The sequence below is a fragment of the Thermobia domestica genome, chromosome 10 (assembly GCF_964235325.1).
Source record: "Thermobia domestica chromosome 10, izTheDome1.hap1.1, whole genome shotgun sequence".
Classification (NCBI taxonomy): Eukaryota; Metazoa; Arthropoda; class Insecta; order Zygentoma; family Lepismatidae; genus Thermobia; species Thermobia domestica.
Genome location: NC_137463.1, coordinates 44,243,721 through 44,270,944, shown reverse-complemented (window position 1 = coordinate 44,270,944; position 27,224 = coordinate 44,243,721). Strand labels below are relative to the sequence as shown.

General features: G+C 34.4%; 1 protein-coding gene across 1 annotated transcript in view; it reads right to left on the bottom strand.

Annotated features, from left to right (window-relative positions):
- Positions 1-27,224, bottom strand: part of LOC145661448 (ubiquitin carboxyl-terminal hydrolase Usp2-like) — an 89,445-nt gene that overhangs the window by 25,956 nt on the left and 36,265 nt on the right. Inside the window, exon 3 of the mRNA XM_081726758.1 lies at positions 1,038-1,142. Coding sequence (XP_081582884.1) covers positions 1,038-1,142 — 105 coding nt within the window. The remainder of the gene's footprint in view (positions 1-1,037; positions 1,143-27,224) is intronic.

The following is a 27,224-nucleotide window of genomic DNA, read 5'->3' as shown; positions in this document are numbered from 1 at the left end:
GTTCTATTGTTTTCGATAAACAATAGAAATCACACAGAAAACCTTTGGCGACTACAATCGACAAACCCAAGATACAGACAAATTTTAACACGTCGACTATAATCGACATTCGCAGGTTAGGGAAATTTTTTTCCGTCGCCTTCCACAGTGAAAGGGTTAAACTTACGTCTAATTCATAAAATAATACGCTAAAAATATCTTAACTTTTCCCTGCTTTTCAGATACAGAAATAATCTGCGAATCGGAAGCACAAAAAAAATATAAATATTAATTACACAGTTAAGAAATGAAATGAAATGAAATCTTTTAGTTTAACGTCCTACAATTACGCTCTTCAGTCTACGGGAGACGGTGGATTAAGGCAAGTGAATGATGATGGAAGAACTCATGGAATGAAATCGTGGGAGGAAACGGGAGTGCCATTAATTACAATTAAGAAATGGTTATTTTAATTTCTGATAAACTACACAAATTCTAACGGAATTTTCCAATTTTAAGAACACATGTTATTCTTCTCTACAAGATTACTATAATCCTAGAAATTTCAACACAATTTAACTTGCTGATTATACTAAAAATTCAGGGACGCTTAATACATACTTATTTCGGTTATTTTTACCATCATTACACATATAGTTCTTAATTGTGAAAGGTAGGGAACATGCTTTGACACAAAATTCATATAATCTATGTATGAAAATTGATCTCAATTTCTGGGGTATCGAGATATCCTCTACATACTAGACTAAAATTGAGCTGGTGTAGTTAACTCTTGATATTTTTTAATTTCGTAAACACAACATTTTGAATTTGACTTTTATGGATGGCCACTCAACTCAAGGTTTCTTCCTTAGTCCAACAAAATGAGTCCTGGTTGGTGTATTAAATATATAGTATCTGTAGACTTCTTTTAAAAAAGACAGGAAGAAACTGCCTAGATATGTTTGAAGTAGCCTTCCGGCTGTGTCCAAAACTTATGCAATAAATAAAACTTTATAGTAAAATTACAAACATAACTAGTTTAGACGTGTACTTACTGTATTTCCGATGTTCCTCAGACCTAGTAAGCCCCCCCTTTCCAAGCCAATGGATCTTGCAAGTTGACGGCTTATTCTAGGCGAAGAAGTTATTACATTGCTATCCTGAAAATTAAATTAAAGAATGTTTTTCAATTTTGCAAAGTAAAATTCACAATTATTATAATTCTATTAACTAAACTTTTGTTGATACCAATTGGAAGTGAAGCAAGCAAACTACGTGGCATGAACCAGCATTAAATTTTGTTTAACACTCTAAGGAATTGATTTAAAGTGTTATAAAATAAATTTTCACTCTGAAATAAACTTGAATTTAAACCATCAAATAAACGTTATAATATATATATATATATATATATATATATATCTATATATATATATATATATATATATATATATATATATATATATATATTAAAAAGTAATAATACTATTCATTAACTTTCATACAGAGTTTTTCAAAACAACACCGATAACGTTTTGTGAGGTGATCCCTGACATCAAGATAAGACAAAAAAAGGTGTAGACGAACCCCGGTGCACAAATGCTTCCTTTCGGAGTTATAGGCTGCCGAAAGTATGAAAAAAATTAACTTTAAAGGTCCATAGCTCCAAAACTATGGGACCTGCCGTAGTCGGGTTAAGTATGTGGACACTTAGGAACTAGTATGTGTCCTATCCAAATATCCATGTTTCATAATCCTGCGGTACTTTCACAACAGTTTTGATAGAGGTATTTGGTGAATACTTGAGGATTCTGAAACATGTATTTTTGGATAGGGCTCATACTAGTTTCCAAGTGAAATCTTGACCCGACTACGGTAGGTCTCATAGTTTTAGAGCTATGGACCTTTAAAATTCATTTTTTTCATGGTTTCGGCAGCCTATAACTCCGAAAGGAAGCACTTGTGCACCCAGGTTGGTCTATACTTTTCGTCTTATCTTGGCGTCAGGAATCACCTCACAAACGTTGTCGGTGTTGTTTTGAAATACCCTGTATACTATTTGTATATTATATTGCGAAATTTGTTCAAAATGAAATTATACATTGAAAAACTAGGGCATCATAAAACTTCAGGGCATTTACGTGAATTTGCTTAAAACGGAATTTTCTCCAATGTAAAGAAAAGTATCATTCACTACGACTTTTTTGAGCAAATTTCGCATATATACAGTTAAGAATACCAGTAAAGAAAAACTTGAAAATGTATAAAAAAATATCCTTAATATACACTTCTCATGTAAATATGTTTACGAAATGAATAACTACCACACTTAATATACGTGAAAAACTACGATGACTCAGAAACCAATATACATGAAAATTTAATAATTTTAAGAAGTTTAGCCCTTTTCCTTTGTTCGAGAAACCCTGCACTCTTATTTATATGTGAAAATACATCATAAAGAAATGTATAGGGCCTATATACCTATTTCGAGCTTTCTTGCAAGTACTAAAATAAGCAACTGAAAAATTAAAACTCAAGGCTTTCTAAACAAAGGTAAATGGCCAAGATTTTTAGAGAACCGTCTACATGCATAATTGAAAAACAACCACATTTTGTCGCCAGTAAACAGAATAATAAATTCAAACGTTTAAGTACTAATGATTACCCACCAATTACGTTTATTTTCAACGCAACTTTGTACATACTTGTTTCTGTGGACAGCAGAACCGAATGTTAGTAAAATCTCTTTTGCCCAATTCGGTAGTGACTCCCTACAGATCAAATCTATTCCTTTGATTTCAAGATTGAAGTTAAACTATCATGCATCCCCAAAAGGCTTGGTTTTATCAGAGAAAGGATGAGGAAAAGAAAGAATATTGTTAATCTTCCTAACTATTTATAAAATTTGTCCATACATACCTGTTTACAAGATTTCGCACGGTCTTCCTACTGCATCGCCAAAATGTGAAACGTTACTGTATTATAACTGTTAACCAAGTTCAACAAAACCTGCGCGCGTGCAATGTTACTGAATGCCATATTACTTTTTGAATTCTTCTCAGAAATTATTATTAAATTTTGATTACTGAAAACCGCACATTTCGAAAGCAACGTTCATTTCAAAGCACTAACTAGATTATCCTGCTTGTAATGTCGCTGTTTCTCTTCCAATACAATGCATTTTGATGCTATTAAAACATTTTTTGTAAATTAAATGAGTTATTATAGCTTACATTAAAATTTACGTGTCATCTCATTACTGAAGCAAGAACTCATCTAGAACTGTATTTTTACTATACTATTAAACAGGCAATAGCACTAAAGAGAATGTTATGTTGTGATGTAGCATAACTTAAATTTATTAGTTTAACTCTGAACTTATCTCTTTGTCTTTTTTAAAAAAGTTTACCTGGGCTCTGAATAAGTTATAGAAAAAAATATTTCAAATAATTCCATTTACTATGCCACTGTTGTGAAGATTTGTTCATTTTGCTAGTGACTGTAATTACAATTTATTTAAAACCAATCATTTTCCACTAACACCAAATTACAACTTCTTAAACTAATCCCTTACAAAGTTCAGAGTTAAATTTTTCATCAAAAGCAGCATGAATTTAATAAAAGCAGAAGACTATGTTGGTTAATGCCACAGATTAGGAAACAGCTGCAAATGAAGAAAGAGTACGAAGGAGAAAAAAAAAGTTTGCTATAAGAAACACAATCCACTTTTAGCTTCACTTCCAGCTAAATTAGATTTTTATTTTACTATAGAATGCAACCTGCCACAATATTAATACAATTATAGAAAAACATTTTTGAAAGTTTATAGGAAGTAAATGAAGAGAAATAAGGACTATTCGGCAATGCATTGCAGAGCAGCTATTCTAGAAACAAACATGTAAAACTTGATGCAAATACAACAAAGTAAAATAAATAATATCACTTAATATATCGTTGTACGAAAACAAAGGAACGTAACTCTAAGAATGAAATTTTTGTTTGCCTAGATTATGAACATATTACAGAAAGCCCCACTTGGTGTTATTTGAGTGTTATTGAAGTTGACTTTGTCAGACTTGTCTGCTACCATCTAATGAAAACATTTGTTTGAAAAAAAAAAAAAAAAAAAAAAAAAAAACTTTCTTCCCTTTCACCTGTAAACCTACGAAAATGGCGTTACGTTCCTGTGGTTTTCATACGACGATATGTCTTCAGAACAATCCGTAAGTTACGCAACTCAACTTAAAATTTACTTTAAATTCAGAAAAACGATTGAAACGATTTTGAAATGTCTGTAACATTACTACACAATTTTGAATGATAAAAAGATGGATAAAAAACAAGATGCTCAGTTACTGTTGAATACAGCAAAATGTTGTTGTATATTTTGCCAAATAATCATACGAAGACTCTTTGAATCGTACAGGATATTCCTCACATGTTCATTATTTTTATCTTTTTTTGATTCAAAATACAATTAAAAAACACAGTGTTATACCACAGGCGTGGCCACAAAATTTCAACGGAAGGAGATGTAATACATAATATTATTCTATTTGTTACGCAGACATGTTCACTTTTTTTTTTCTAACAGTGTCCCCCTTCCTAAATGCATGTCTTCCTCAATTCTTCATGTTCAGATATTCTAAATACAAGATATGGTATTCTGTCTCTCCATCATTTAAACATTTCATTAGAATTCGTCAGTTTTATTGTAGTTTTTTTCTTTACATATAAATAATTAAATATTTGACTTTTAACCCCAAGCCCTATTTAAGACGTTACGAAGCGGTACGCAACACCATATCTTTCTCTCGGAAACTCCAGAAAGGTATGTATTACAATCGAGGATTTCACCTGGGTCTCTCGTTGATTGATATTATGCTGCGCAGCTTCAAATAATTATTTGTGCATTTTCTTCAACCTTAGGATAAGTTTACACATTAGATGAACACTCAAATTGCTAGAAATGACCTACGACTATCATTAATTTCATTTTTTGAAAATCTCTTTGTCCCCTTGCTCTCTCTGGGTAAGTATATACTCTACCATCACATTTTTTAAAAACATATTTGTACGTACAAATCATCATACATTGCTAAACTTCCAAGAGTTAAGGTAATTGAAATCCTTTGCTCTTCAATATTAAATGAAAGATTTAATCCAAGGGGTTGCAACCACCACCAATCCCCTTGATATGGTATTATATTATACTAGCTTTTATACACTTGTAATTACTAATTAATTTTCGATCTGATCTTCTTACTGCTTATAATTCACCATGGTGTAATCATATGTAAAAGCTTATACCTCCCTTTAGAAATTTCCTTCTGTCAGCAATTTTGTAATGGAAGTACAGACAGAAAATTATATTCAAGTTCTATCTAAACCGAAGCACTGTACAAAGGAATATTCAATTTTGCTGACTCTGTAACTGAAGAAAACTCTACCTATAATCGTATACCTCAGAACATATCATACACACGATATTCAATCAATTCTAAGTTACTTATTTAAAAAGATAAAATTAGCAAGTAACTCTTGGATTGTTCTGGTTCAAAGCAAAATTCTCAATACAATATTTATGATGCAATGCCTTCTGTACTTAAGGTATTCATGGACTCATTAATTAAATTCTTTCATTAATACAATGTATTATTGTGGAGGCACAAAACCCAATAAACTGACTTTTTGTATCTAAAATCTTCCCTTTAATTATAACTAGATCACTGCCAAGACGATATTTTTGAAGTGTCTTTAACATTTTTTTTCTGTTTCAAGGATGACAGATTAAAGAATAAGTGACCTTTCTGAAACACGAAAAGTACAGAAAAACTACCAAATCAGTTACTAAATTAAGAATAAATCCCTGAATTACCTTTTTTTAAAAAATATATTTTTGTATATCTTTTAAAAGTCTTAACGTTTACAAGTATTCAATGACAACGGAATACTTGTTTTAGAAGATAATTAAACGAAATTAAATTTCACCCACACAAAATTAAGATGATATTACTTATCCTAAAAATTTCAATACTCAAGAGAATCTTTTGACGAGGTATATCTTCTAAATAATTTCCAACTCCCTACATTTCTTCTTGCTACTATAAAAGTGCTATATATATATATATCAAACTTGAAGTACCGGTAGTACATCTGTACCTACCAGTTGCAACAAAGAAATACGATCACAGGTAGAACCTATCCTTCGGACGCGGACTCAATTAAAGCTTCTTGATATCTCTTATCATTTTTGTCCTATGAAAATCAATGTTGAAACTCGAAGCACTAGCAAATTTCAAGAACTTCCGGTTTCAGTAGAGTGTTGCTGGTGATGATGATATGTTCACTTGGGACGATGAATTGACAGCAAAAATCCGTTTGTTCATATCTGTTACAGTTTTTGTTCTATGGTGATAAACGGAACAGGAAACAGTTTATTTCTACCACTTCCGGTTGGAATAAAAGATAAGAAGATGGAACCTATTCTTGGGACGCTGAATCAATTACAAAAAACCGCTTCTCGGTTTCTTTTACTTTTTTTGCTCTATGGAAATCAGTATTGAAACCGGAAATAATAGCAAATTTAAACCACTTCAGATCTCGGTAGTGTTGCGGATGAGACGATATGTTGACCTGAGACGCTGAACCGATTGCAAAAAACCGACTGTTCCTATCTGTTACCGTTTTTTATTCTAAGCGACAAACGCTGAAACCCGAAATGGTTCACTTGTACCACTTTCGTTTGGATACAGGGTCAGTACAGGAGATGAAATCTGTTCTTGGAACGTTGAATCGATTGCAAAAAACCGCTTTTCGATATCTCTTAAAGTTTTCTAATTACCTCTGACACCTGTCGAGAGATGAACTGAGTTAGTCTTCTTATAAGATTTCTGAAACTTATGCAAAGCGTAGTTTGGCAGTCTAGAAATCAATCTTTCAAACTGTGATTTCTCTTTTAACTTCAGTGAATTCAAACCATTCGACCAGTATACCCTCTCATCAAATATTCGTAAGTTCTGTAACTGCAATAATAAAATTACTATATTAGTACTTGTGTTAGAACACTTTCATTCTCCTACCCCTATGTTGACATTTCTGGTCTTTTCTTAGAATATTATCAACAGAGATATCAGTGACAATCAGTTCTCGTAGAAGCTATTTCACGAAACAAGAGAAGAATACATCAATTGCACCACATCTAAACTAAACTTAAATTCACTGGTGCTACAGCCCACAAGCGGGTACAACCAGGTACATGATGCACGTTCCACTTGGGTGATGCGTGGTCAGCAGCACACCGATACCCCAAAGCCATTTATTTTTACTTTCTAAACAATAGTTTGCAACCTCTTGGTTCAGGTAGCTTCTCAATTGTTTTACCGCGCTTTGTCAACATGAAAATCTCCGCCCCTACCAAGAACAGAATTTAGTATCATGTGCACCAGCAACGGGAGCCTCAATTAAAGTATCACCCAACTTGTAGATATACCTACTGCGTACGGTCGCCAGCGAAAGCACATGTCCATCCCAGGAATGTTCATTTGATAACCTACTAATGAATGACCCACTTATCAGTAAAAAAAAGTTTGTCCGTTATGCTCAAATTGACTCATTTGTTCCAAAGTTACATGTAGGAGTGGTGATGCACTTTGGCTGTACAAACATTATTACTGAATAGTTGGTGTAAAAGAAGGCAACTTCTGTTCCGATGCATGATATTCAACATCATCATCTTCCAATTTGCGTGAACTTACAGGAAAGAAGTAATGCTAGTTTCTCTTCAGGTTGGGAAAAAACTTGTATATAGGCAACCAGCATTCCATCCTTGCTATGCCGGCTTACATAAAAGTACAGGATAAATATCCACGAAACGGAATGGTTATGAGGATGTTCTTTAGGAATACTAATTTTCCTCTCTCTTTTTTATCTACGTTCTGAATGAAATCCCAGGAACAATGTTGCTTACATAATATAGAAATACTATTTTTTGACATCCATGATACGCCCGTGTGGTTAGAGCGATTGCCTTTAGTGAATGTGGTCCTGGGTTCGATATTGGCAATACACAGAGTTTTCCGTTTAATAAATATCATAAGGAAATTAGTCTACTAGTATTAAGAGGTAGCAGACTCAGGTTTAAAAAGAACGTAATGTAATGTAATCTTTCAGTTTAACGCCCCACAACTATGTCTTTGAGACTACGGGAGACGATGATTAAGGCAAGTGAATGATGATGGAAGAATTGGTGGAATGAGAATATTAAAGGAAACGGGAGTACTCCGAGAAAACCCACGGACACAATGTTGTCCACCATAAACTTACTTGGGCGGAGATCGAACCTGAGTGCTCCCTACGGGTCTGGAAAGAAGTAACAACAATGGAAGCCTATATGCTGACTAAACATCTCAACTAAAAGCTGTTTGATTTTGCCCTTCGTTGGTTGTATTCGCCAGTGTGACACTCAGGTTTCAGTATTAATTATCCGTTAAAACAATCGTGCGAATTAGTACGTGTTGGCAGGAAAAGCAGAAAACATCATCAGTGATGAATATATATCCTCACGACAGTAGGGATGCGCACGAGACGAGTCGAGACAGGGTTTACCTGACAAAATTCGAGTCGAGACAGCTCTTCCAATAGAGAAATATACATTTTTTGAGTCGAGACAACACTTTTACAGCACATTTTCGAGATGAGACAGCCACAAATCGTGTCTCGTGCGCATCCCTACACGACAGATTTTTTTTTTTTTTTTTTTAATTTTTACGCCTCTTTTTCAGAACTAAAGCTGTACGAAACCTCGACATACAGTTTATCAACCTGTGAACTCTGACAGGGAGAGTATAAGATGAAAACACTAGGAATCTGACTACTGAGTGTAGGGTCCGGGACTTTAGATCTACCTTGAACCCTGAATTCAATGAATCGGAGGTGCAAGAAAGAACTCCAAAATTCTGAGTTCATAGAATGATAGACATTTTAAAAATTATTGAACAATCACATTTCCCGCTAGCATATAATTGCTGATTATGATTATAAATAAATTAAATACAAAAAAAAAGCTATTTGTAGTGCTGACTAGCTATAATCTGCAATCGACACAGATGAAACAAAGAAAAAAAAATAATAAAACCAGGTAGTAACACATTTTCCTTATAATTTGATTTATTACATTTTTTTCGCAGACGCTGTGTCATCCATTCTCTGCACATTTTTTTCGCTCATGCATGAAGTGCGAGACTTCAGACTGTGTGTTCAACGCGATGTTCACATGCCTTTAATCTTCTTTTGACCTCAATGAAGCATTGCAAGAATGAGCTAGGGAGGCATAACGTCAAGAATGACGCAAATTACTGATTACGTCAACAAATTCTCCGACTGTAGTATCCTGAGGCTTATTGCAACATACCATTTCATAAGTATCTTTCAGATAAGAATTTTGTGTGAGACTGCTAAACACTATATTTTACACAGTATGTGAATTTGATTTTTATTATATATAATAGAATTAGATATACATAAAACACTATGTACGTTAAGAATGTGCAGTAAATAAAATGCATACAAAAAATATTACGCATGGTTTCACCCGCACAAATGTGTGCAAAGGCTTGAGAAATTGCGATGAATAAGCACTCTACCGTAGGATTTACATTTCAATTGGAGGCACCGGAATTAATAAATAGACGAAAATAGCAATTGTAATAGGAACAATATACGATTTTATCTCTGCAGTGACGTAGCCAGGAATTTGTCTGGAGAGGGACACAGGATAATGACAGTGTTCCTTTTAAGGAATGTTTTCAAGTACTACAGTTATTTATCTTGGGGAAGGGCCCCTCCTTCTGCGTAAGCCACTGCCGTTTCGAAAATATGCCTCATCACTGGGTTGATTAGAGGCGTGCTTACTTATAGTTAAGTTTGTTGTGAAATAGGTTAAGTTTGAAAACTGAGTTTAGTCCTCTTCAAAATAACTAAGCTTTGGGCATGACATTACGTTCAATTCTAGAAATATTCTATCTTAAGCTGAATATGTTCATCTGGAAAGTTGTATTCATTCTTCAGCAATTACTGAATGAATAATCGTCTGGAACTGGTCACTTTAAATTTCTTAAAATACAAAATTTAGTGCTAGTACCATTTCACTGAGGGTAGTTACGAGAATCTTAAGAATGTTAAATATCTGCGCCATCTTCGTTTCTTAGCTCATTAATTTATATGAACATGTTTGTTCTTCTTTCTTTGAAATGAATGGGGAATTTTAAAATTTGATTTTACTGACTACTTCTTCAAGTCTAGTTAAATGATCCTAACTTTCTGAAAATGAATTTATATTATATACTCGCAAGAAGAAAACAATGTTTATGCAACATCTGTTAAGTAAAGAAGTCCATGAAATATATGTAATGACGAGCAATGAGTTTCACATTGTCCCTGAGGGGTACACAACCTGCACCACAGGGAAAACGTTTGGGTTGTCTATCTTAAACACTATAGTTCACAGTACACATACGTACCTTAAACTGGGTGAAAAATAAATAAATAAATAAATAAAATTCCCATTCTAACATCTCCTAAGATTAGGGAGGCAATTTAATGATATATTTCCTTGTTAAAATGCAATGAAGACACTGTTAAAATGCTTCTGAAAGCAGTGAAGACTCAGTGTGGCCAAGAATAATGATTAGTTTCAATTTTTTGATGCCACGCAGGATTTTTCATAATTGGGGTAATTTTAGCTCATTTGTCAAAATAACTAATTAATACACGAAAGTATTATTGTAGCACTGTATTTAAATGAAACGAAATCTTTGTTTTACGTCCCATAGTTATGCCGGTTAGGCTAAAGGAGACGGTGATTATGAGAGGTGAATGAAATGGTGGAATGAAGAAAGTGGGAGGAAACGGGAGAACCCCGAGAAAACCCACGAGCACGGTGTTTGTCCACCACAGTCCACACGGCGCGAGCTGGGATCAAACCAGGGACCCCAAGCACCGGAGGTGAACGCTCTACCCCTTAGCCACCGCCCCCAGCACTGTATTTAAGAAGCAGAGGAAAACGGTATTATAAACACATTGGTGAAATTATCAATGTTTTTACTCAATTTTAATCGAACGAGAAATATCGTCGTCTGATGAAAATATTTGTATTGTACTTGGGTGAATACGAAACCTCTATAAAGAACGCTTCAAATTTCTGAATACTTAACTTAAAATACCTGTATCACAAACATAGGGATGAAATCACTTTGTTCAATTTAGAGGCAAACAAAAATATTGCTCAATGAAAATCTCTCTAAGTGGATGAATACTTAATATCCGAAAATAAGAGCACAATATTCTTTATTACGGTCGAGTACTTTATCGGTACCATACTGCTCAGTTTTAGGAAGAAAATTCTTGCAATTCCGGCACTGTATAATATCCTCTTTTAGAAGCTAGAGGGGGGGGTTAATCTTCCTTATTTCATCGCACCATTTTTACACCATTTCATCTTTAATATTGGGCCATTCCAACAGAAAATATGGGCCAATGTTACCCCCCAAATTGTACCGAAGTTACCCCACGCAATTAAACGCTTAATAGTTTGTGAGTAATTGAACAAACATTTAAGGCGTTAGCTTATCAATACTCACTAATGAACATGTTTTTATATTCTACTTACTTGTGCATTCAGGATGTCACTTTATTGCAATAAACAAAAGTTGTGAACTTGAAATATGATAAATATTTACTTGCTAACAATTGCTAGCATTTTGCTTCTCACGTTCTGGAAACGAATCACTAGCGCCAATATTCATGTGTTCTCAATATTGCAATACTTCGATCCACAACTTTTCTTACTGATAGAAACCATAATAACCATGTAGAAAGAAATAACCAAATAACCAAATCTTTCTCTTCCTTTGTGCCAAAGTTGCCTTTAAAGGGCCAAAGTATACCCAGTTTACGGTACTCTAAATGTTGACCTCCCAGTAAAAGCTAGAGTATAAAATCAAAAAAAAAAACCTGCTTCGTACGAGATTAGATATGGTCAGAAAATTAAATTTTCATGAAACACGCTAAATCGATAGATATTTTTAAAAAAATGCCGTACGCATTTTATTCTCTTAAGTATGAATATGCGTAAAGTCTAAATGAAAAGGTGCTTCATTAATGTTTATACCTTGTAAAACATTATGTTTTGATACCCACACTTTAAAGCATATTATTAATTAATTTTCTTCTAAAATCGTCGAATCAAGTATCTACTAACTCTAATTGAAACATTCAAGTATGCTTTTGAAAATGTTTCTTTGATAAAGTATTATCGTAGATGAAATTAAGGTGGGTCAATTGCAAAAGCCACCTGAATTTAGCTCATTTCCAGACTCTTAGTTTGAATGGGAATTTGGTTCATATTTGTTAGTTTGAGCGTGAGCTTCGCTGAGATCTCTTAAAAGTGAGTTACTCACCGAGGCTCTTTTCGTCTTTGTGGAAGACCGTTCGATTGTTTCTAAGAATACATGAAGTTTGAAAAGATTGTCTCATTTTCTCGATATTAATATGAGCTATTAAACTCCAAAAGAACATTACAAAGTATTACATATGAGAAATGCATACCTCTATAAACTGTCACAAATATCTCCAATTATTAGAACTCCAAGTCATTGGAGCGTTACAATCAATTACTCAAAAGACTAGAATACTATTTACCATACCACGAACTTAAATGACCTCCACTATCGTTGTAGAAACAAGCACGGCAAGTGCTCCAAAGCAAGTACTAACAGTTGTTGAAATTCGGTCCAAAATGTGTTACCTTTCAACAGAAATTACATTGTTAATAATGTGTATATTCTTCGAACAATTACAATATTTTTGAGCTTGCAAGCTATCGGATTAAGGCAAAATTAAAAATTCAAAGCTTTATTGATCTTATTCTAAATTCGGCATTCTCGAGAGGAAAAATATCTATGCAAGCTTTTTATGACAGTAATTATTTCCAAACAAACGAGGAAATGAGTAGGTAACAATTTCCAACTTCATTCATACTGTGGTTTTCAAATTTTTCTAGCGACACATTAAAACTACAAAATCTTACGAGACTGTGGCTGACCAGGCAGAATCGGTTGGATGATTTGTGGTCGCAACTGATTCAAGATTTTTTCAACTCGTGTTTGTTATTAATTCTAGCATCCCTCCAAATGCTTCATTACAATGTCAAAACCGAAAATATAATACTAACGGAAATCGAACCCAGGACCATGTACACCAACTACTTCATCATCATTCACTTTACTATTGCCATACGTCTCCTTTAGTCTATAGAGCAAGACTGCGAGACTTCAGACATTTTCATTACTTTCTATCCTTTCCATGCGCTATTGACATAAAGAGGTTGAAAATTATTCTTTAGAGTATTAGGCATGTTTCAATCGCTGATCTGTAAAATTGATTTGCCAGACCGGCTAGTTAAATATCATAGAGTAATTATATAGTATAAAAGATTTCAGCTGCTCTTCCCGCTGAAACTGAGGAGACTAGTGGCGCCGCCAGTCAAGGAAGTTGGGTACCACGAACTACTAAAAGGAAGAACGAATCAAATCATTCAGAGCGCGTGGGTTTGATAGAATTAGCCAATGATATACTTAGCTACTGCCAGTAGCAGACGATGCAGTTAGTTACAACTCTAGCCGGTAATGTCGCCGAGTCACTCGTTGCACTGTGGTAACGATTTGGATTTCCATTAGGAATATAGGGAGTAGTTCATCAGGGTAATCAGTGTTAAATATAGTGTTACGAACAGTCTTGATCAAAAAAAATTTACGCATCCATCTTTCTCTGAAAAATTCTACACTCGTACCCACAACCGAAATTAAATCAAACAAGTGTGGATTCTCTTTGGTCAATTGAGATCATTAAAATATATATATATATATATATTCGAATTTCCTATGTACGGTTGGTAGAATATGGCATTGTACAGCATCGCGATTTTTGTGAACAAGACTGTACCCTACTTTATCATGTACTTGTTGTTTTACAAAGTAGGTAATGTAAATAAAGGAACATAAAAAACTAAACAACTCGCTTTTACTGCTTGTTGCACATACATTCTTCGGAGCAGAGTCAGACAGGTACCGTACTTTTTAAAACGTTGTTTTGGGTCGCAATGCTTAATTAATGTGAGTGTAAAGGCTCGACTATAACCAACACATGGCAGCATGTTTCCCCTTTCTTTCAAATATATTTTATATGGAGATACAATATTTCAAAGTAACTCATGAGATTAATATTCAAAATTCATCCGGAAACAAATTGAATCACTAATCAGAGATGCAGATGATTTTTAATATTTTGTATCTTTGCCTTGTTCAGAGAGTTTCATTGTTGACAGTATATTTTATGAAGAGTAAAATTAAGTGCACTCTACACTGAATACAACAAAATTATTACAAAGTGCTCGAATTATCCTCTAATTAATGATTGAATTTGTTTTGGGGTTAAGTCTAAATATGGATCTCTTAAATTTGATTGATCTATTTTGAATAATGACACACCAAATTAACGTATTATTATTAATTTATTAATCCATTCCTTACCAACAAAATTAAACTAAAATATTAATGCCATCAAACAAAAACAATGACATTTGCCAAAACAGGGTTTTGATACAAAACAGGTTTCTTCTGTATTATCACGACAATTATGGTATCAGAGCGAAGATACTGTATTGCATAGGGGTGTCTACAGTTGGGGCAAGTAAGCTGTCAATGATGACAGAATAACCGTCAATCTATCGATGGATGAAGGCATTACACTATCATGTATTAAGAAATAGCCGCGTTAACGTAGTCGGTAAGGCGTGTATGTGCCAAATGGACGACCCGAATTTGATTTCTAATGGAGACGAGGAAAATGATATCGTCACCCAGTCTCTTTCAAATTGGTATCTGGGGTAACCTAGTGAATTAAACAGGGCCGCAGTATGGTGCTATGTGACCGTCACAACTAACGAAGCCTGGGCTTTACACCAATCATACAACTGATTTGCCTCATGTGTGCAGTGACGGATCCAAGGGGGGCGATCGAGGAAACTTTCTTACTTTATATATAAATAAAACAGAGTCTGAAGCTCTTAGAAGCAGCTTTAAGTAGCAATATTACAACCCACCGTCCCCCTCCCCCAGAAGTCCGTCCTGGATCCGCCCCTGCATGTGTGATGCATTGCAAGAATTCGGTACGATTCGTGGCCGAACGCACACTTGAGAAAATATGAAACAATGGAAATACACCAACAAATTTTAGAAGACATGGCAAACGAGCGAGAAAACACTTAAAGAACACTAACAATTACTCGAATTAAACGGTACCAGTCAAGGTCGCCCATGTTGTGGTTTCCAAGGAGGGGCAAGTATAAGCGACATTTCAAATGTAATCTCAAATTTTGCGGTAACTATTCCAAAATATCTATTGGGTTTTCGATGTTCCGAAGCACAATTTCCTCCAAAAAAGGGGGCGAGCGCCCCACCTTGCCCCCCCTGATGGGCGCCCTTGGTAACTATTAATAGCAAAAATATAAAACTACAACAATAACAAAACAAAACTTAGTGGCAATCCGAAAATACTGCAGCCTCAGGAAATGTTCTGCGTATAGCGCGAGAGACGAGACTGGTAAAATTTTGTAGACGGGGGTTAACTACCCGGACACCTCTCCCCTCGCGTTCTACTGGGTGCTGAAATTGGTAGAGCTAGGTCAGGCTTAACGATTGCTTCCGACCACTGTATGGTCTCCATGAATGCGGAAGTCAAAAAAGAGTGAAGCCTTTACTTCCACATGCATAAAACCATTGGGGCCTTCATGGCCTGTACTGACAAGGAGTGACCTTTAATTTCTTTTTCACCATGTTTGAAGACATTTCCTAGGTCCTTTATCTCTTGAGTATACAACGATCAAGAAAGAATTCTTTCTGTCCACCGATCAACATTTTATTTCCAACCCATTCCTACTTCAATGCCTTTATTTTCACAAGGATACATGCCATTTCTTCATCTTCTTGATCTATGGAATTCTTTCCTTGTCTTTGGAAGTACTTCCTAACATACATCTCTACATATCAAAAACGCACAATATTCTAACTGAATATTCTTCGCCTCATAAACATCGGCCATATACTTTTGTTAATAATAATGTTTTATCAAATGATTAAAAAAAAAACGCTTAGGAGCCGCCTCTTTGACTGAACTAAGGTCGTTTATGACAACGAACGTGTTAAAACTATTTTCACGAATATAACAGAATATATGCTGCTAATCAGACATGTACTAATGTCAGCACCTTGACGTTTATCCAAGTAAATACAAACAACATACAAGGCTACAATTTAATCTTAAAAACTGACAATTTGAAGTTCCTAATCGTTACATTCCATATGGGATCCGGCATTGAGATCAATTTATGTGATATCTCTGACGATAAAATGTTTTTGTTTCATCCTTTGTTATCTCAGAGGCATGCGATAGTGGGTTGGTTAGTCCTTGAACCAGTTTGACGTGTGCGTGTGTGAGCATTGTAATTTATCATACTCCAATACCTCAGTATACTCCAAGAATTTACATTTATCACTTGTTCAACGTTAGCGAACACTCGAAATGACAACAAAGGTGAGAGGATGTTAAGTAGTAAGGACAAGGAGTATGAACCGGCATTATGAAGTGAAAAACAACAATAAATTTGACCTTAAAACAATTTCACCAGTATTTTGCTATTACGATGAAGCGCTAATTACCTTCATTTCATCACGTGATGTAAAACAAAGAAACAGAATAAACGGTACGGTCCATCGTACTAAACTTTCTTGCTCTAACGTCATGCTGCAGTTCAACAGAAACTCTTATTTATTAAATATGAACAAAACTATAGCAGGAACTTTTAGAAAACTTACCGAGTAAAATACAGGGTAGCCCAAAAGTAGGTATACACCCCTGCATTGATCTAGTATAACATTCTAGTTTATGGGTTTATTTGCTTCGGTTCTTCCGAGATTATGGTATATTTTTTTCTAAGGACATTAAGAACAAATAATAAAGAAACTAAGTCTACCTGATGGATAAAAATAAGAAATGATATAAAATGCAATGAGCTGATCAGTAAAGTACTGTATACCTACTTTTGGGCCACCCTGTATTCCTTGTGATTGTTTCATGAGAAATAACGCAACAATGAAATACGAACAAAGTCGCCTCAGTCGTTTCTGTGAAACAGCTTCCTTGTGGTTATGGGAACAGTGTATGCGCCTTTGACGCGGGAGATCTGGGTTCAGTTCCCACGTTACGTTTTTAAGTCCATGTCTCATATAGCCTTGTTGCTCAAAAGGGACGCTAAACTAAAATCCAATTCAATTTGTTTCTGAGAAAATCGTTAAGAAAACTCATCTCTAAGAGTAAACTATCCCTTGTTGACTTTTAAATGAGAAACTACTTATGCTATTTTGTAGGGTTACTTATGAAACGTTTATTTCTGAAATACGGAAGAAATTACCATTCGTTTCTAAGAAAAGTGCCCCCTCCTCAAAAAGTAAATTACCTGTTGTATGCTATTTCACAAGAAGCTTCCACAACATACTGTTAATATATTTATGAAATATGAGCAAAATGACTTGAGTCGTTTCTGAGAAAACTATCCGAAAGGAACTCATCCCCAGGAGCAAATTATCCCTTTTGAATTTTCCTCAGAGAAATTAATTATAGCATAGTACAGGGATCTTAATTATACACTGACGTATGAAACATTAACAAAAAGTGTTGGAACCGTTACAGAGAAAACTAAACGCTCCAGTGGCACTACCCTTATTTTGGGAAGTAGGTAGAAAATTTGAACCCCACTCCCCACATCCTAGAGCATGGGCGTCTCTGGTGGGGGAACGAGGGGGACGCGTCCCCTCCAATATTTTGAAGTACAAAATATTCAATATTTTATTCTAATTTAATTTATTTACTAACGACAGAATATCATATAAATAATAATTATTATATTTATTTGGAATATAATATTAAGGCTGTGAAACGATTGGAATCGAGTTCTTGATATACCTTAGGGGGTCCGTGAAGGTAAGCAGAAAGGTAACAAATAGCATCGAAGTTAATAAACAGGTTGGGCTTGGTACTACCATTTAAATCACTTTCTTTGATGTCCAAATTTTACATGCCAAAGACGCCAGTGACCTAGAGTATATTTCAAGTTTAAAATTTTGTTCGTGTATGTTACACGGAATCACCTCTGGGGTTGCCCGTATGATAGAGAGTTGAATCACCTTCATTTTAAACGAATCTGCAAGTGATGTCTAGCCTTGGAAAGTGCATCTATTTCTATTAAATATATATATATATATATATATATATATATATATATATATATATATATATATATATATGTCTCGACTTGTATCTCGTAACGAAAACTCTGTCCGTTTTCGTCTCATACGCACTCCTAATCTACATATCATGTCTATAGCATAGTCTTTTATTATTCCCATATGGTATTTTATCCTGTCGTTGCTCGAAAGTGAAAGAGCAGGAAGGAAAATTACAACTTTAAAAATGAAATAAAAGTTTAACGAACTTTAGGATAAAGATGATGATAAATGCCAATAGTGATGTAATTTGTAGGTCGCTCAAGTAGAAAGGAAACAAAGACCACGAACTGGCTATTATTAACAGCTGTCTCAAAATGACTCATCAGCATATTAATAATAATCATCGTAATTATTCTGTCATTAAGCCAAGTCCCTTATCAAAAATTTAGAATCTTTGAACTGTCCTTTGCCTGGCCACCAGATATAATGATTATCTTATTTAAAATCGTTTTTGCTCTATGGAAATCACTACTAAAACCGGAAATAATAGTAAATTGGAACTACTTGCGGTTTTGGTAGAGTGTTGTGGGCCATAGTAATAGGTTGTCTCTAGACACTGAATCTGTGGGCACCTGCTCTGATTCGACAGACGGACATGGCTGTTCTGTAAGATTTCCAACACATAGCATAGTGTCTAATATATATCATTTCTGCGAGAAGGTAACTGCTGGTGTGGCTAGTATGGATTCGTACTTGCTAATGAAAATTCTAAGAAATACGGCTGAATATCGGCTGAACTGTTCCTAGGTTGTCACTTCTTATGATTTTCCCGTAAGTTTTATATTTTTCTGGTACTATTTGAAACCATACATGAATATCACATATCATTAAAATAATAATAATAATAAATAATAATAATAATCATACTTTTCTTTCTCTAAAAAATCTGGCAAATCCTATAATGTACTGTTTCATCAGTTTTGCCACTGTTTCCAAAACTTATAACCATCCTATGCTTGTTTATCGTAAAAGGTATAACACTTTAAAAAGACAACACTAAGCGTTCGTTTTGCACATTTATGATGGTTATTACAGCGTTGTGTTTTTTGCGACAGTGGTATAATGAAGAGACTAATGACGCCAAACGTAACTTGGTTCGTGTTTATCTTCGAAGACAATACTCGAAGCTAGAATCCGAAACGAGCGAGAGTGACAGATGGCCTTGAACTTGAAAACCTATTAAAATAACGAGCAGTCATCACCTGAAAGAAGATGATGCCAATGATTATGCACGTTCCTGTACACGTGATAGAGACTGATTTCGTACAACACGACATTTTTTTTCAGTATACTTTTTTTTCTTTTATAATGCAAACATAAATAGGTTATATAGTTTCCATAGAAACCAACTTCCGTTGACAAAGTGACACCCTCCACTCAAATTAAAAAGGACGAAAAAAAAATTTAAACAGGAAGTAGGGCTAATTTCCTCTTGTTTGCTTTACGCGAAACTCCAAGTGTTCTCAGCGACTGATGTAAACCAGGCAAGTAGAATAAAGGAAGCGAAAATTTCAAAAGACTATTGAACATTTTTCTTTTATTCCATTATTGTTATTATTATTATTTAAAAAATTCTTGTCTTACAACTTATTTATATAGTGAATAAAAAAAAGTGAAGAGAAACGCGTCTACATTCCTTTCAACCGCTCTTAGCTATCAATTACTACATCAATTTTATTAAATGTAGACTTATTCGAAAGTTAACATGAAAGAGAGAAAACTGTTCGAAACTTTCCTTTTAACGATCACTGCCTTCAAGATATATTGCTTTTAACAGCTCTCTATTATCAATGTAACATACACTCAATCACTAAAGTGATTTAATTCAGACTCGATTTAATGGTACACAAGAATTTTAGGAATGATATTAAAAAAAAAATGCATCAAAAGATTGCGTCAATAATTAGTTTTTGGATCAGGGGCCACAGAATTTTTGAACGCGCCCTATATCGATTTTCGAATTTTCTACGGAGTAAGCACATCATACTGAGTTACATGGTAGTTTGGGTTTGACTACACTATATATAGTTCTCTACACGGATAAAAGAGGGGGAACGCAGTCTCCCCACTTCCAGAAAAATCTGTGGCGTTCCCTCACTTTCTAAAATAAAATAAAATAAAATAAAATAAAATAAAATAAAATAAAATGGGCAAAAACAGGCATGACGTTATGTGTCTCCCTTCCTTTTCCAGATTCACTTTTACTCCTGGTTATCCAGATATAAGGCGTACAAGAAAATTTGTGATTGAAATTTATTGAATCTTTTGATCCAACAAGGATTCCGATTCAACTATTTTCACAATTAAAAGAAAAAAAAACGAATCATGTTCACAGCTGTTTCACGACGTAGTATGAGAAGAAATATAACTCTCCACTTTCCGGACTTCTGAAGGCTTCTTTTTTTTTCCTCAGGTTAAATCACCATTTTTCCCCTTTTATTTCTATGATGAAATCTTCCCAATCATCTACAGCGCAGGAGCGTTACAGTGTTTTTTTTTTTTTTTAAACCCATATAAAATTGGAAATAGTTTACTATCTTGTGGGTTCGCACACAAGATAAGTTTGGGGAGGACCATCATTAAATGAGTATAAAAAATATTTTAATAATTAAGTGCGACATATCTACAAATTTTAAGAAGGGAGATTATTGTAGCACAGAGTAGTACATCCGGCAAATACAAGTTGGAAGGAAGTAACCCAGGATCTATATACATACACCGACACAATACTAGATTTGCTTACTAATAAAACTCCAACTGACCAAAGCAGTATATATATTTTAAAATTATATATTTGTGTTACAGTTTCGGCTATGTAACATAGCCTTCCTGAGACACGTAAGAGAAGTATCCAATTTTGAAAGCTTATATATAATCTGGATGGAAAATATAAGATGTCAAAATTGGAGATTTCTCTCATAATGTGAAGTAACCGTGAAGTTAACTTTAAAGTCTGTTTCGTCATAGCATTGTTGCATTTTCTTTGTATGATATATTGACGCGAGGTTACCATGTTTTTTGGGTACAATGTGTATTGAGGAGAAAGGCCCAACTGGATTGATTTTAAAGACTCCAGAAAGAAGGATTGAAGGTCTGTGAAGGAAGGATTAATTTGATTTTAATAATTATGCTTTTGCAGTGTATTTTCTCCCTCAAAATTATGACTTTTGAAAAGGTTCCCTTGAATATGTATGTGCCTGTTGGCGACTTAAGTTGCCGAGCTAAAAAAAAAAAAAAAAAAAAAAAAAAAAAAAAAAAAAAATGAATATTTTCAAAAATATTCTAATATCTATTTTAGAGTATTATTAGGATCAAATAGAAAAAAAAAGTTTCAAAACACCAGTGGGGAATTTTGGGCACTAATGAGTCAAACAGCAAGTCCATGTCACATATAGCCTGTGTTAAAATGGGATGTTAAACTCCCACAAAAAAAAGGATGATAAGAAGCACATGCACTCCACCGGAAATCGAACTTTGGTCTCTCACACACTAACTCTCCAGCAGCGAATGCAGAAATCTGATAAAGAGGGTTCCGTCTCCTTTAACCAAAGTGGCATGTATGGGACGTTAAACATTTCATTTCTTTTTGGGGGAAGGAGAGATAGAGATGAATCTCAAGAGGTTAGTAATTTAATACCTTTCTTTTACGTTTTTAAGTGTATTCTATTTTACATAATTAATTACGTAACGTAATTAGTTAAAAAAAAAAAAAAGAGAATTTAACGTTTAGTTTTCGCCCCTCGCAGATGACTTGTACGCTAAAAGGGATTATAGATATAGCAAATGATATGGTAATGTAATAAATAGGTGGAATAAAGAAAATGAGTAAATACATAATACACATACAAAAGACGTTTAAAATGTGTACATTTAGGAAATAAAACAAAAGGGAAGGTCAATGATCACTATTAGTTAATTAGGCAAATGGAACGTGACTTCAAACATCGTACCACTCGTCAGTGGGTCACGCTATTTGCTAATGCCTGTTGAGTTCATTTTACTCTAGTAGATCTGTATTTTCGTGCTTTCAAAAAAATCGTTCACGATCTGCAGACGTATTACGTAATTAGTTCCTCGGCCACTCTTAACCACACCCAAGGAGGAAAACCACACTTGTAAAGATGATAAGTAGCCTGCAGCTCAATTCTTCTTTTCTCTAGGTTACGCTAGTAGAGTTCTTTTAACTCTGTCAGACCGAATACGTACATATTTACCATATGCACAGTCTCTCTGAAAGGCACTAGTCATTTGGAAAAGTAAAACATCTAATAATACAGTGCTCATAAAACAAATCTTCAGAAATAATAACATTCTTTCTTATTATCTGTTTACAACTGTGTTTCATTTTCATATCATTTCTAGGAAAACCCTTCAGTACGGCTATTGAATAATAAGGGCCTGAAGCTAACTTCCTATAATTCAAGAATTTCTTTTTTTTTTTTTTTTTTTTTTATCAAGCTGTAAAATGTGCAACACAAAATTAATACAATGATAAAAGCCTATCGTAATCTCTTTCTTTTTCAAGTTCTATACAAACAGTAATACACTGGTACCTCTTATATAACATCATACATAATGGGTTATACAGTTGATAGGCACCGTTTCTCCTGGTACTCTCATATAATCTATTTTATGATTTTACCACCTCATTCTTTCCTTTCTTTAACCACGAGACCTCAAATAGGAAATTTTTAATTTGATTTGCCGCTTGGTTTAAGGGGTGCAGGGAAGTTTATGCCTACCTATTCCGGACTGTCGAAAATCGAATACGTTTGAAACCTGCTAGAAACTACGTACACTCCTAAAAATGGAAAGGATTCAGATTGAAATAGCCTTACTGAAGGCATGATTGGGAGAGTACGTGCTGAAATACACTACTATATTCCTGTTCTATCAGTTGAACAATCACCATATTGGAACCCTGTAATGGAAGAGGTCTCAGATCACGGTTTTTGTGTAGATTATTCGGGTTTATGGGCCCCAGTCTAATATGGTTTGCGTCAACGCAGCGCAAAACCTGCATTTTAGTTTGCGATAATACAGTAGGTACAGCAGTTATAATTGTTTTTTTGTGTTTTGCGTTGCGTTACGCAACTCAATTTTTGCGAAGGTTGGTACGGAATAAGGTCTTGGGTCTTACTTTACAAACCAAGAGACACATACAGACCTAAAGATTCGGCAAACCTCTGCTGAGTTAATAAAATCAATTGCCTTTTACTTTCCACTGCAAGCTCAATCCCGGATGTGATATCTGCCTTCCCAGCTTACACCGTATATTATTATTGTCACAATATGGCGAACCAAGAATGATGCACTGTAAGAAAGATCCGGGACGAATTAACAAATTCTAGGCCTTTCTTTTTTCAAGTTACAGAATGACATTTCAATGTATGTCAAGATTCAATATTCGCTAAAATGAGGTATCTGAAGCACATATAACACTGGTTGGCTGACTTGAGCTCGAATTGGCAAGACTTGAACCCTTCTCCCTCAAAATCACTTCTAAGTAAGTTTTCCGAGGCCGTGACCGAACCAAGTCGCTTGTTCGTACTCCATAATGATAAGCACATTCCGTTTCATGCGAACTGTTAATTACTTAAATTAGTGATGCATCACGCTAAAAGATGTCGCTACATGCGCTATCACTTGCTTATGATACTAATAAATGCCGCTATCTGCGGAATTGTGTATAACTGAGTCCTTCAATAACTGCATACAACATATGGTGTGAAGTTTGGGATAGTTTAATAAAATACATAAATATAAGTAAATACATGATGAATGTAAACAGAATTTTTAATTAAACGCAATTTTAATTTATACCTAGGTAGAGTACAGCGGGTGGCAAGTTTGGCCACAAATGTTAATCATATCAACATACATATCCAAAATATCTAAAACTAGTCCATTTTGTCTCTCATAATTTATCGACAAATAAACAACTTTAAGCGTTAGATAGCTGACCTCAGAGCCATTCAAGCAGGAAATTTCTTTATTATTTGCTGGATAATCAGTGACGTTTGCCACTGTTTCTTGATACACAATGAAGGGGGGAAACCAATGTATATCCGTTGACGTATAAAAGAATGTTATCTGCTGCTATCGATTACTCATACAATATTGAGTAAATATAATCAAGTATTTTTTCCTTCTAGCTTTACGAACTTCAATCGAAGTGATACTTAATAGCGCAATGAGCATTTTTTTTTTAGTGGGTTTCAGTATTTGTGTAGGTTCTTATACGAATAAAAACATACCCACTCAAAACAATGACTAAGCCTACAGAGAGAAGCTGGAGTGGTTCTTAAAATATTTTACTTATGATTCATGTGCAAATATGTTTGTCATATTCACTTCGATTTTTTTTTCCCACTGGCATAACCTTTTGGTATTTTATTTGACTCACGACACTTCTTTTGTTTTCTTTCATTAAGAGTAACTACCCTTCGCGATAACAAAATGTATAGAACACTGAAGCTTAATTCCGTTCTAACTGAACTTACTAACGTTCTAGTCCTAAAGGACTATGAACAATCAGTTGACATTTAGTTTCTCAAGTATGGTCAGCACATTGTTTTCCGAGACGAGAGAGCCTGAAATCCTATCTCGTGCTCAAGCTTCAGACGTACAGAAGCTTGATCCTGCTCTAGCGATTGAATCTTAATTACTCATCACTAACAACCGATAACAAAAGAAAACGTGGTTACTTTGGAATCTACCTCAAGATTTGCCCTCCAAGCTGGTCTAGTGTCCTGGGTTCGATTTCGGTAGAAGAGCACAAACATTTAATTTCACAACCATTCACTTTCATTACTCAGTTATCACATTACTCTACGGACATAATTGTGCGACGTCAAAGTAAACATTTCAATCTCAAGACTTACATGACTTTTTAAGTTGAAATTCAAAACTAAGTTCTTAAAAATATAGGATATATTTAATAGCACTTTTCATTATTATGTACTGTTTCCTTATGAGCTATATATATATATATATATATATATATATATATATATATATATATATATATATATATCGCTGAGCCCTGAACACTAAATCAGACAGGGATTATGACTATGAGCAATGCAACGATTAACACCTAGCTATGCATTAGAAAGGACTCGAACCCACGAACACCACTGTCTTTACTCATCAGATTGCCATTTAAGACCATTCCCCAAAGGAAGAAGAAACAGAGGAGGGAGACGGAGGAAAACGTCTTGAGCAACTGATCAGTTCGCCCCCTAAAGACCTCAACTGTAGAAACACCGAGGTGAAAACTCTAAATATGGACACCGGTAGGACCTGATTTTTTGTATTATACGTAAGTTTAAATGAGAGGTGTCCATTACAGAGAGGCTACAAAGATTTGGAATACAGCTCATGTGATAAATGTATGCTGCATACAGTAAACAATTGGGCTAATATCAAAATATTGTACTCAGTATTCGAATAACTGGGAAAGTGAGGATGAAATCCTAACATGTAAAGAAACAAAAGTATCGGAAGGGATGTATAAGCGTGTACTGCAAAATATAATGGTTGTGTGATAATTTTGTTCTCAAATACAAGTTATACATCTAAATAAAAATCCCTTAATTCCGTTCATGATTGTATTAAAAGTAAAACTCAATCAAAACATTCCACATTATTACGAAATCAGAACCCTCGAACTAATCGGTTTATGAATTTCTTGGGGAAAAGTCTGCAGCAGTTGTCTGCCCTATAATCCTGCTGACTTAGTTTCCGATCAAATTTTGCTTGTAAGTGCTCCATTAGTATAAGAGATCAAATGAAGATCAATTCTCAAACTGCTGAAAGTATTTTCTGTGTAGGTATGTGCGAGATTAGAATAATTTCTGTCCCTTATGAAGACGTTGCTAAAGCGTTAGGGGGTGAAAGAAGATTGTTCGTTTCTGAAAAGTATTAACAGAAAGGGGTTTTTTTTTTTCCCTATAATAATACATACAGTATTTTTGCCAGGACAAGGAAGTCTATCCGTGTTATAGAGCTGTCTGTAAGAGAGGTTTCACTTTAACATTTTTCCGCATCGAGGTTTCAATGCTAACTTTGCTCCTGTCAATTGGAAAACACCTAATAGCCTTTTCTTACATTAATTTATGCATACCAACTGCAAAAGGAACACTATCTGCTGCATCAAAACATTTGTCATCTAACGATGAAAAATGACCGGTGACGCGAAAACTATAAATTAATTTATTTGCATTGTCATATAGTTCTATACACAAGAGATATGACATGAAATATTTATTTAAGTTTTATCACTGTGACATTTGTCAAATGTATCAGAAGAAAACAAGTGTCAAGTTAATTATGACAGCAGATTTACAATCTAAATATCCCATGATATTTTACTGTTCCTTCAATTACCACACTGAACCCTTAAATGTAATTATGGAATTATATTAGTTCCAAACACAATTCAGAAACAGGAATTGTCATATTAAAAATATCACACGAAGTACACTCATGTCCAAAATGATTGTCGCATATCTATAACTGTCTTGTTGTGGAAATGTAACTTGATAGTGTTTTTGCAGGGTACTTCTAATACTGTTACTACATGTATAATCGGAAAATGTACACAAAATTGTGGCAAATTTCATAGGAAAAGAATTATAAATACGAAAATTAGAATGAGTAAACAAAATGTTGCTAAATGGACAAGAAAGTTTATTTTTGTTTTATTGTTCTTATTTACTGCTCTTTTGACATGAAATTTACCACACACACATGTCTTTGCTGATTACACACATACTAAGATTATAAAAAATACCGAACGAAATGTTATCAAATTATATTCCTACAATAGCATAT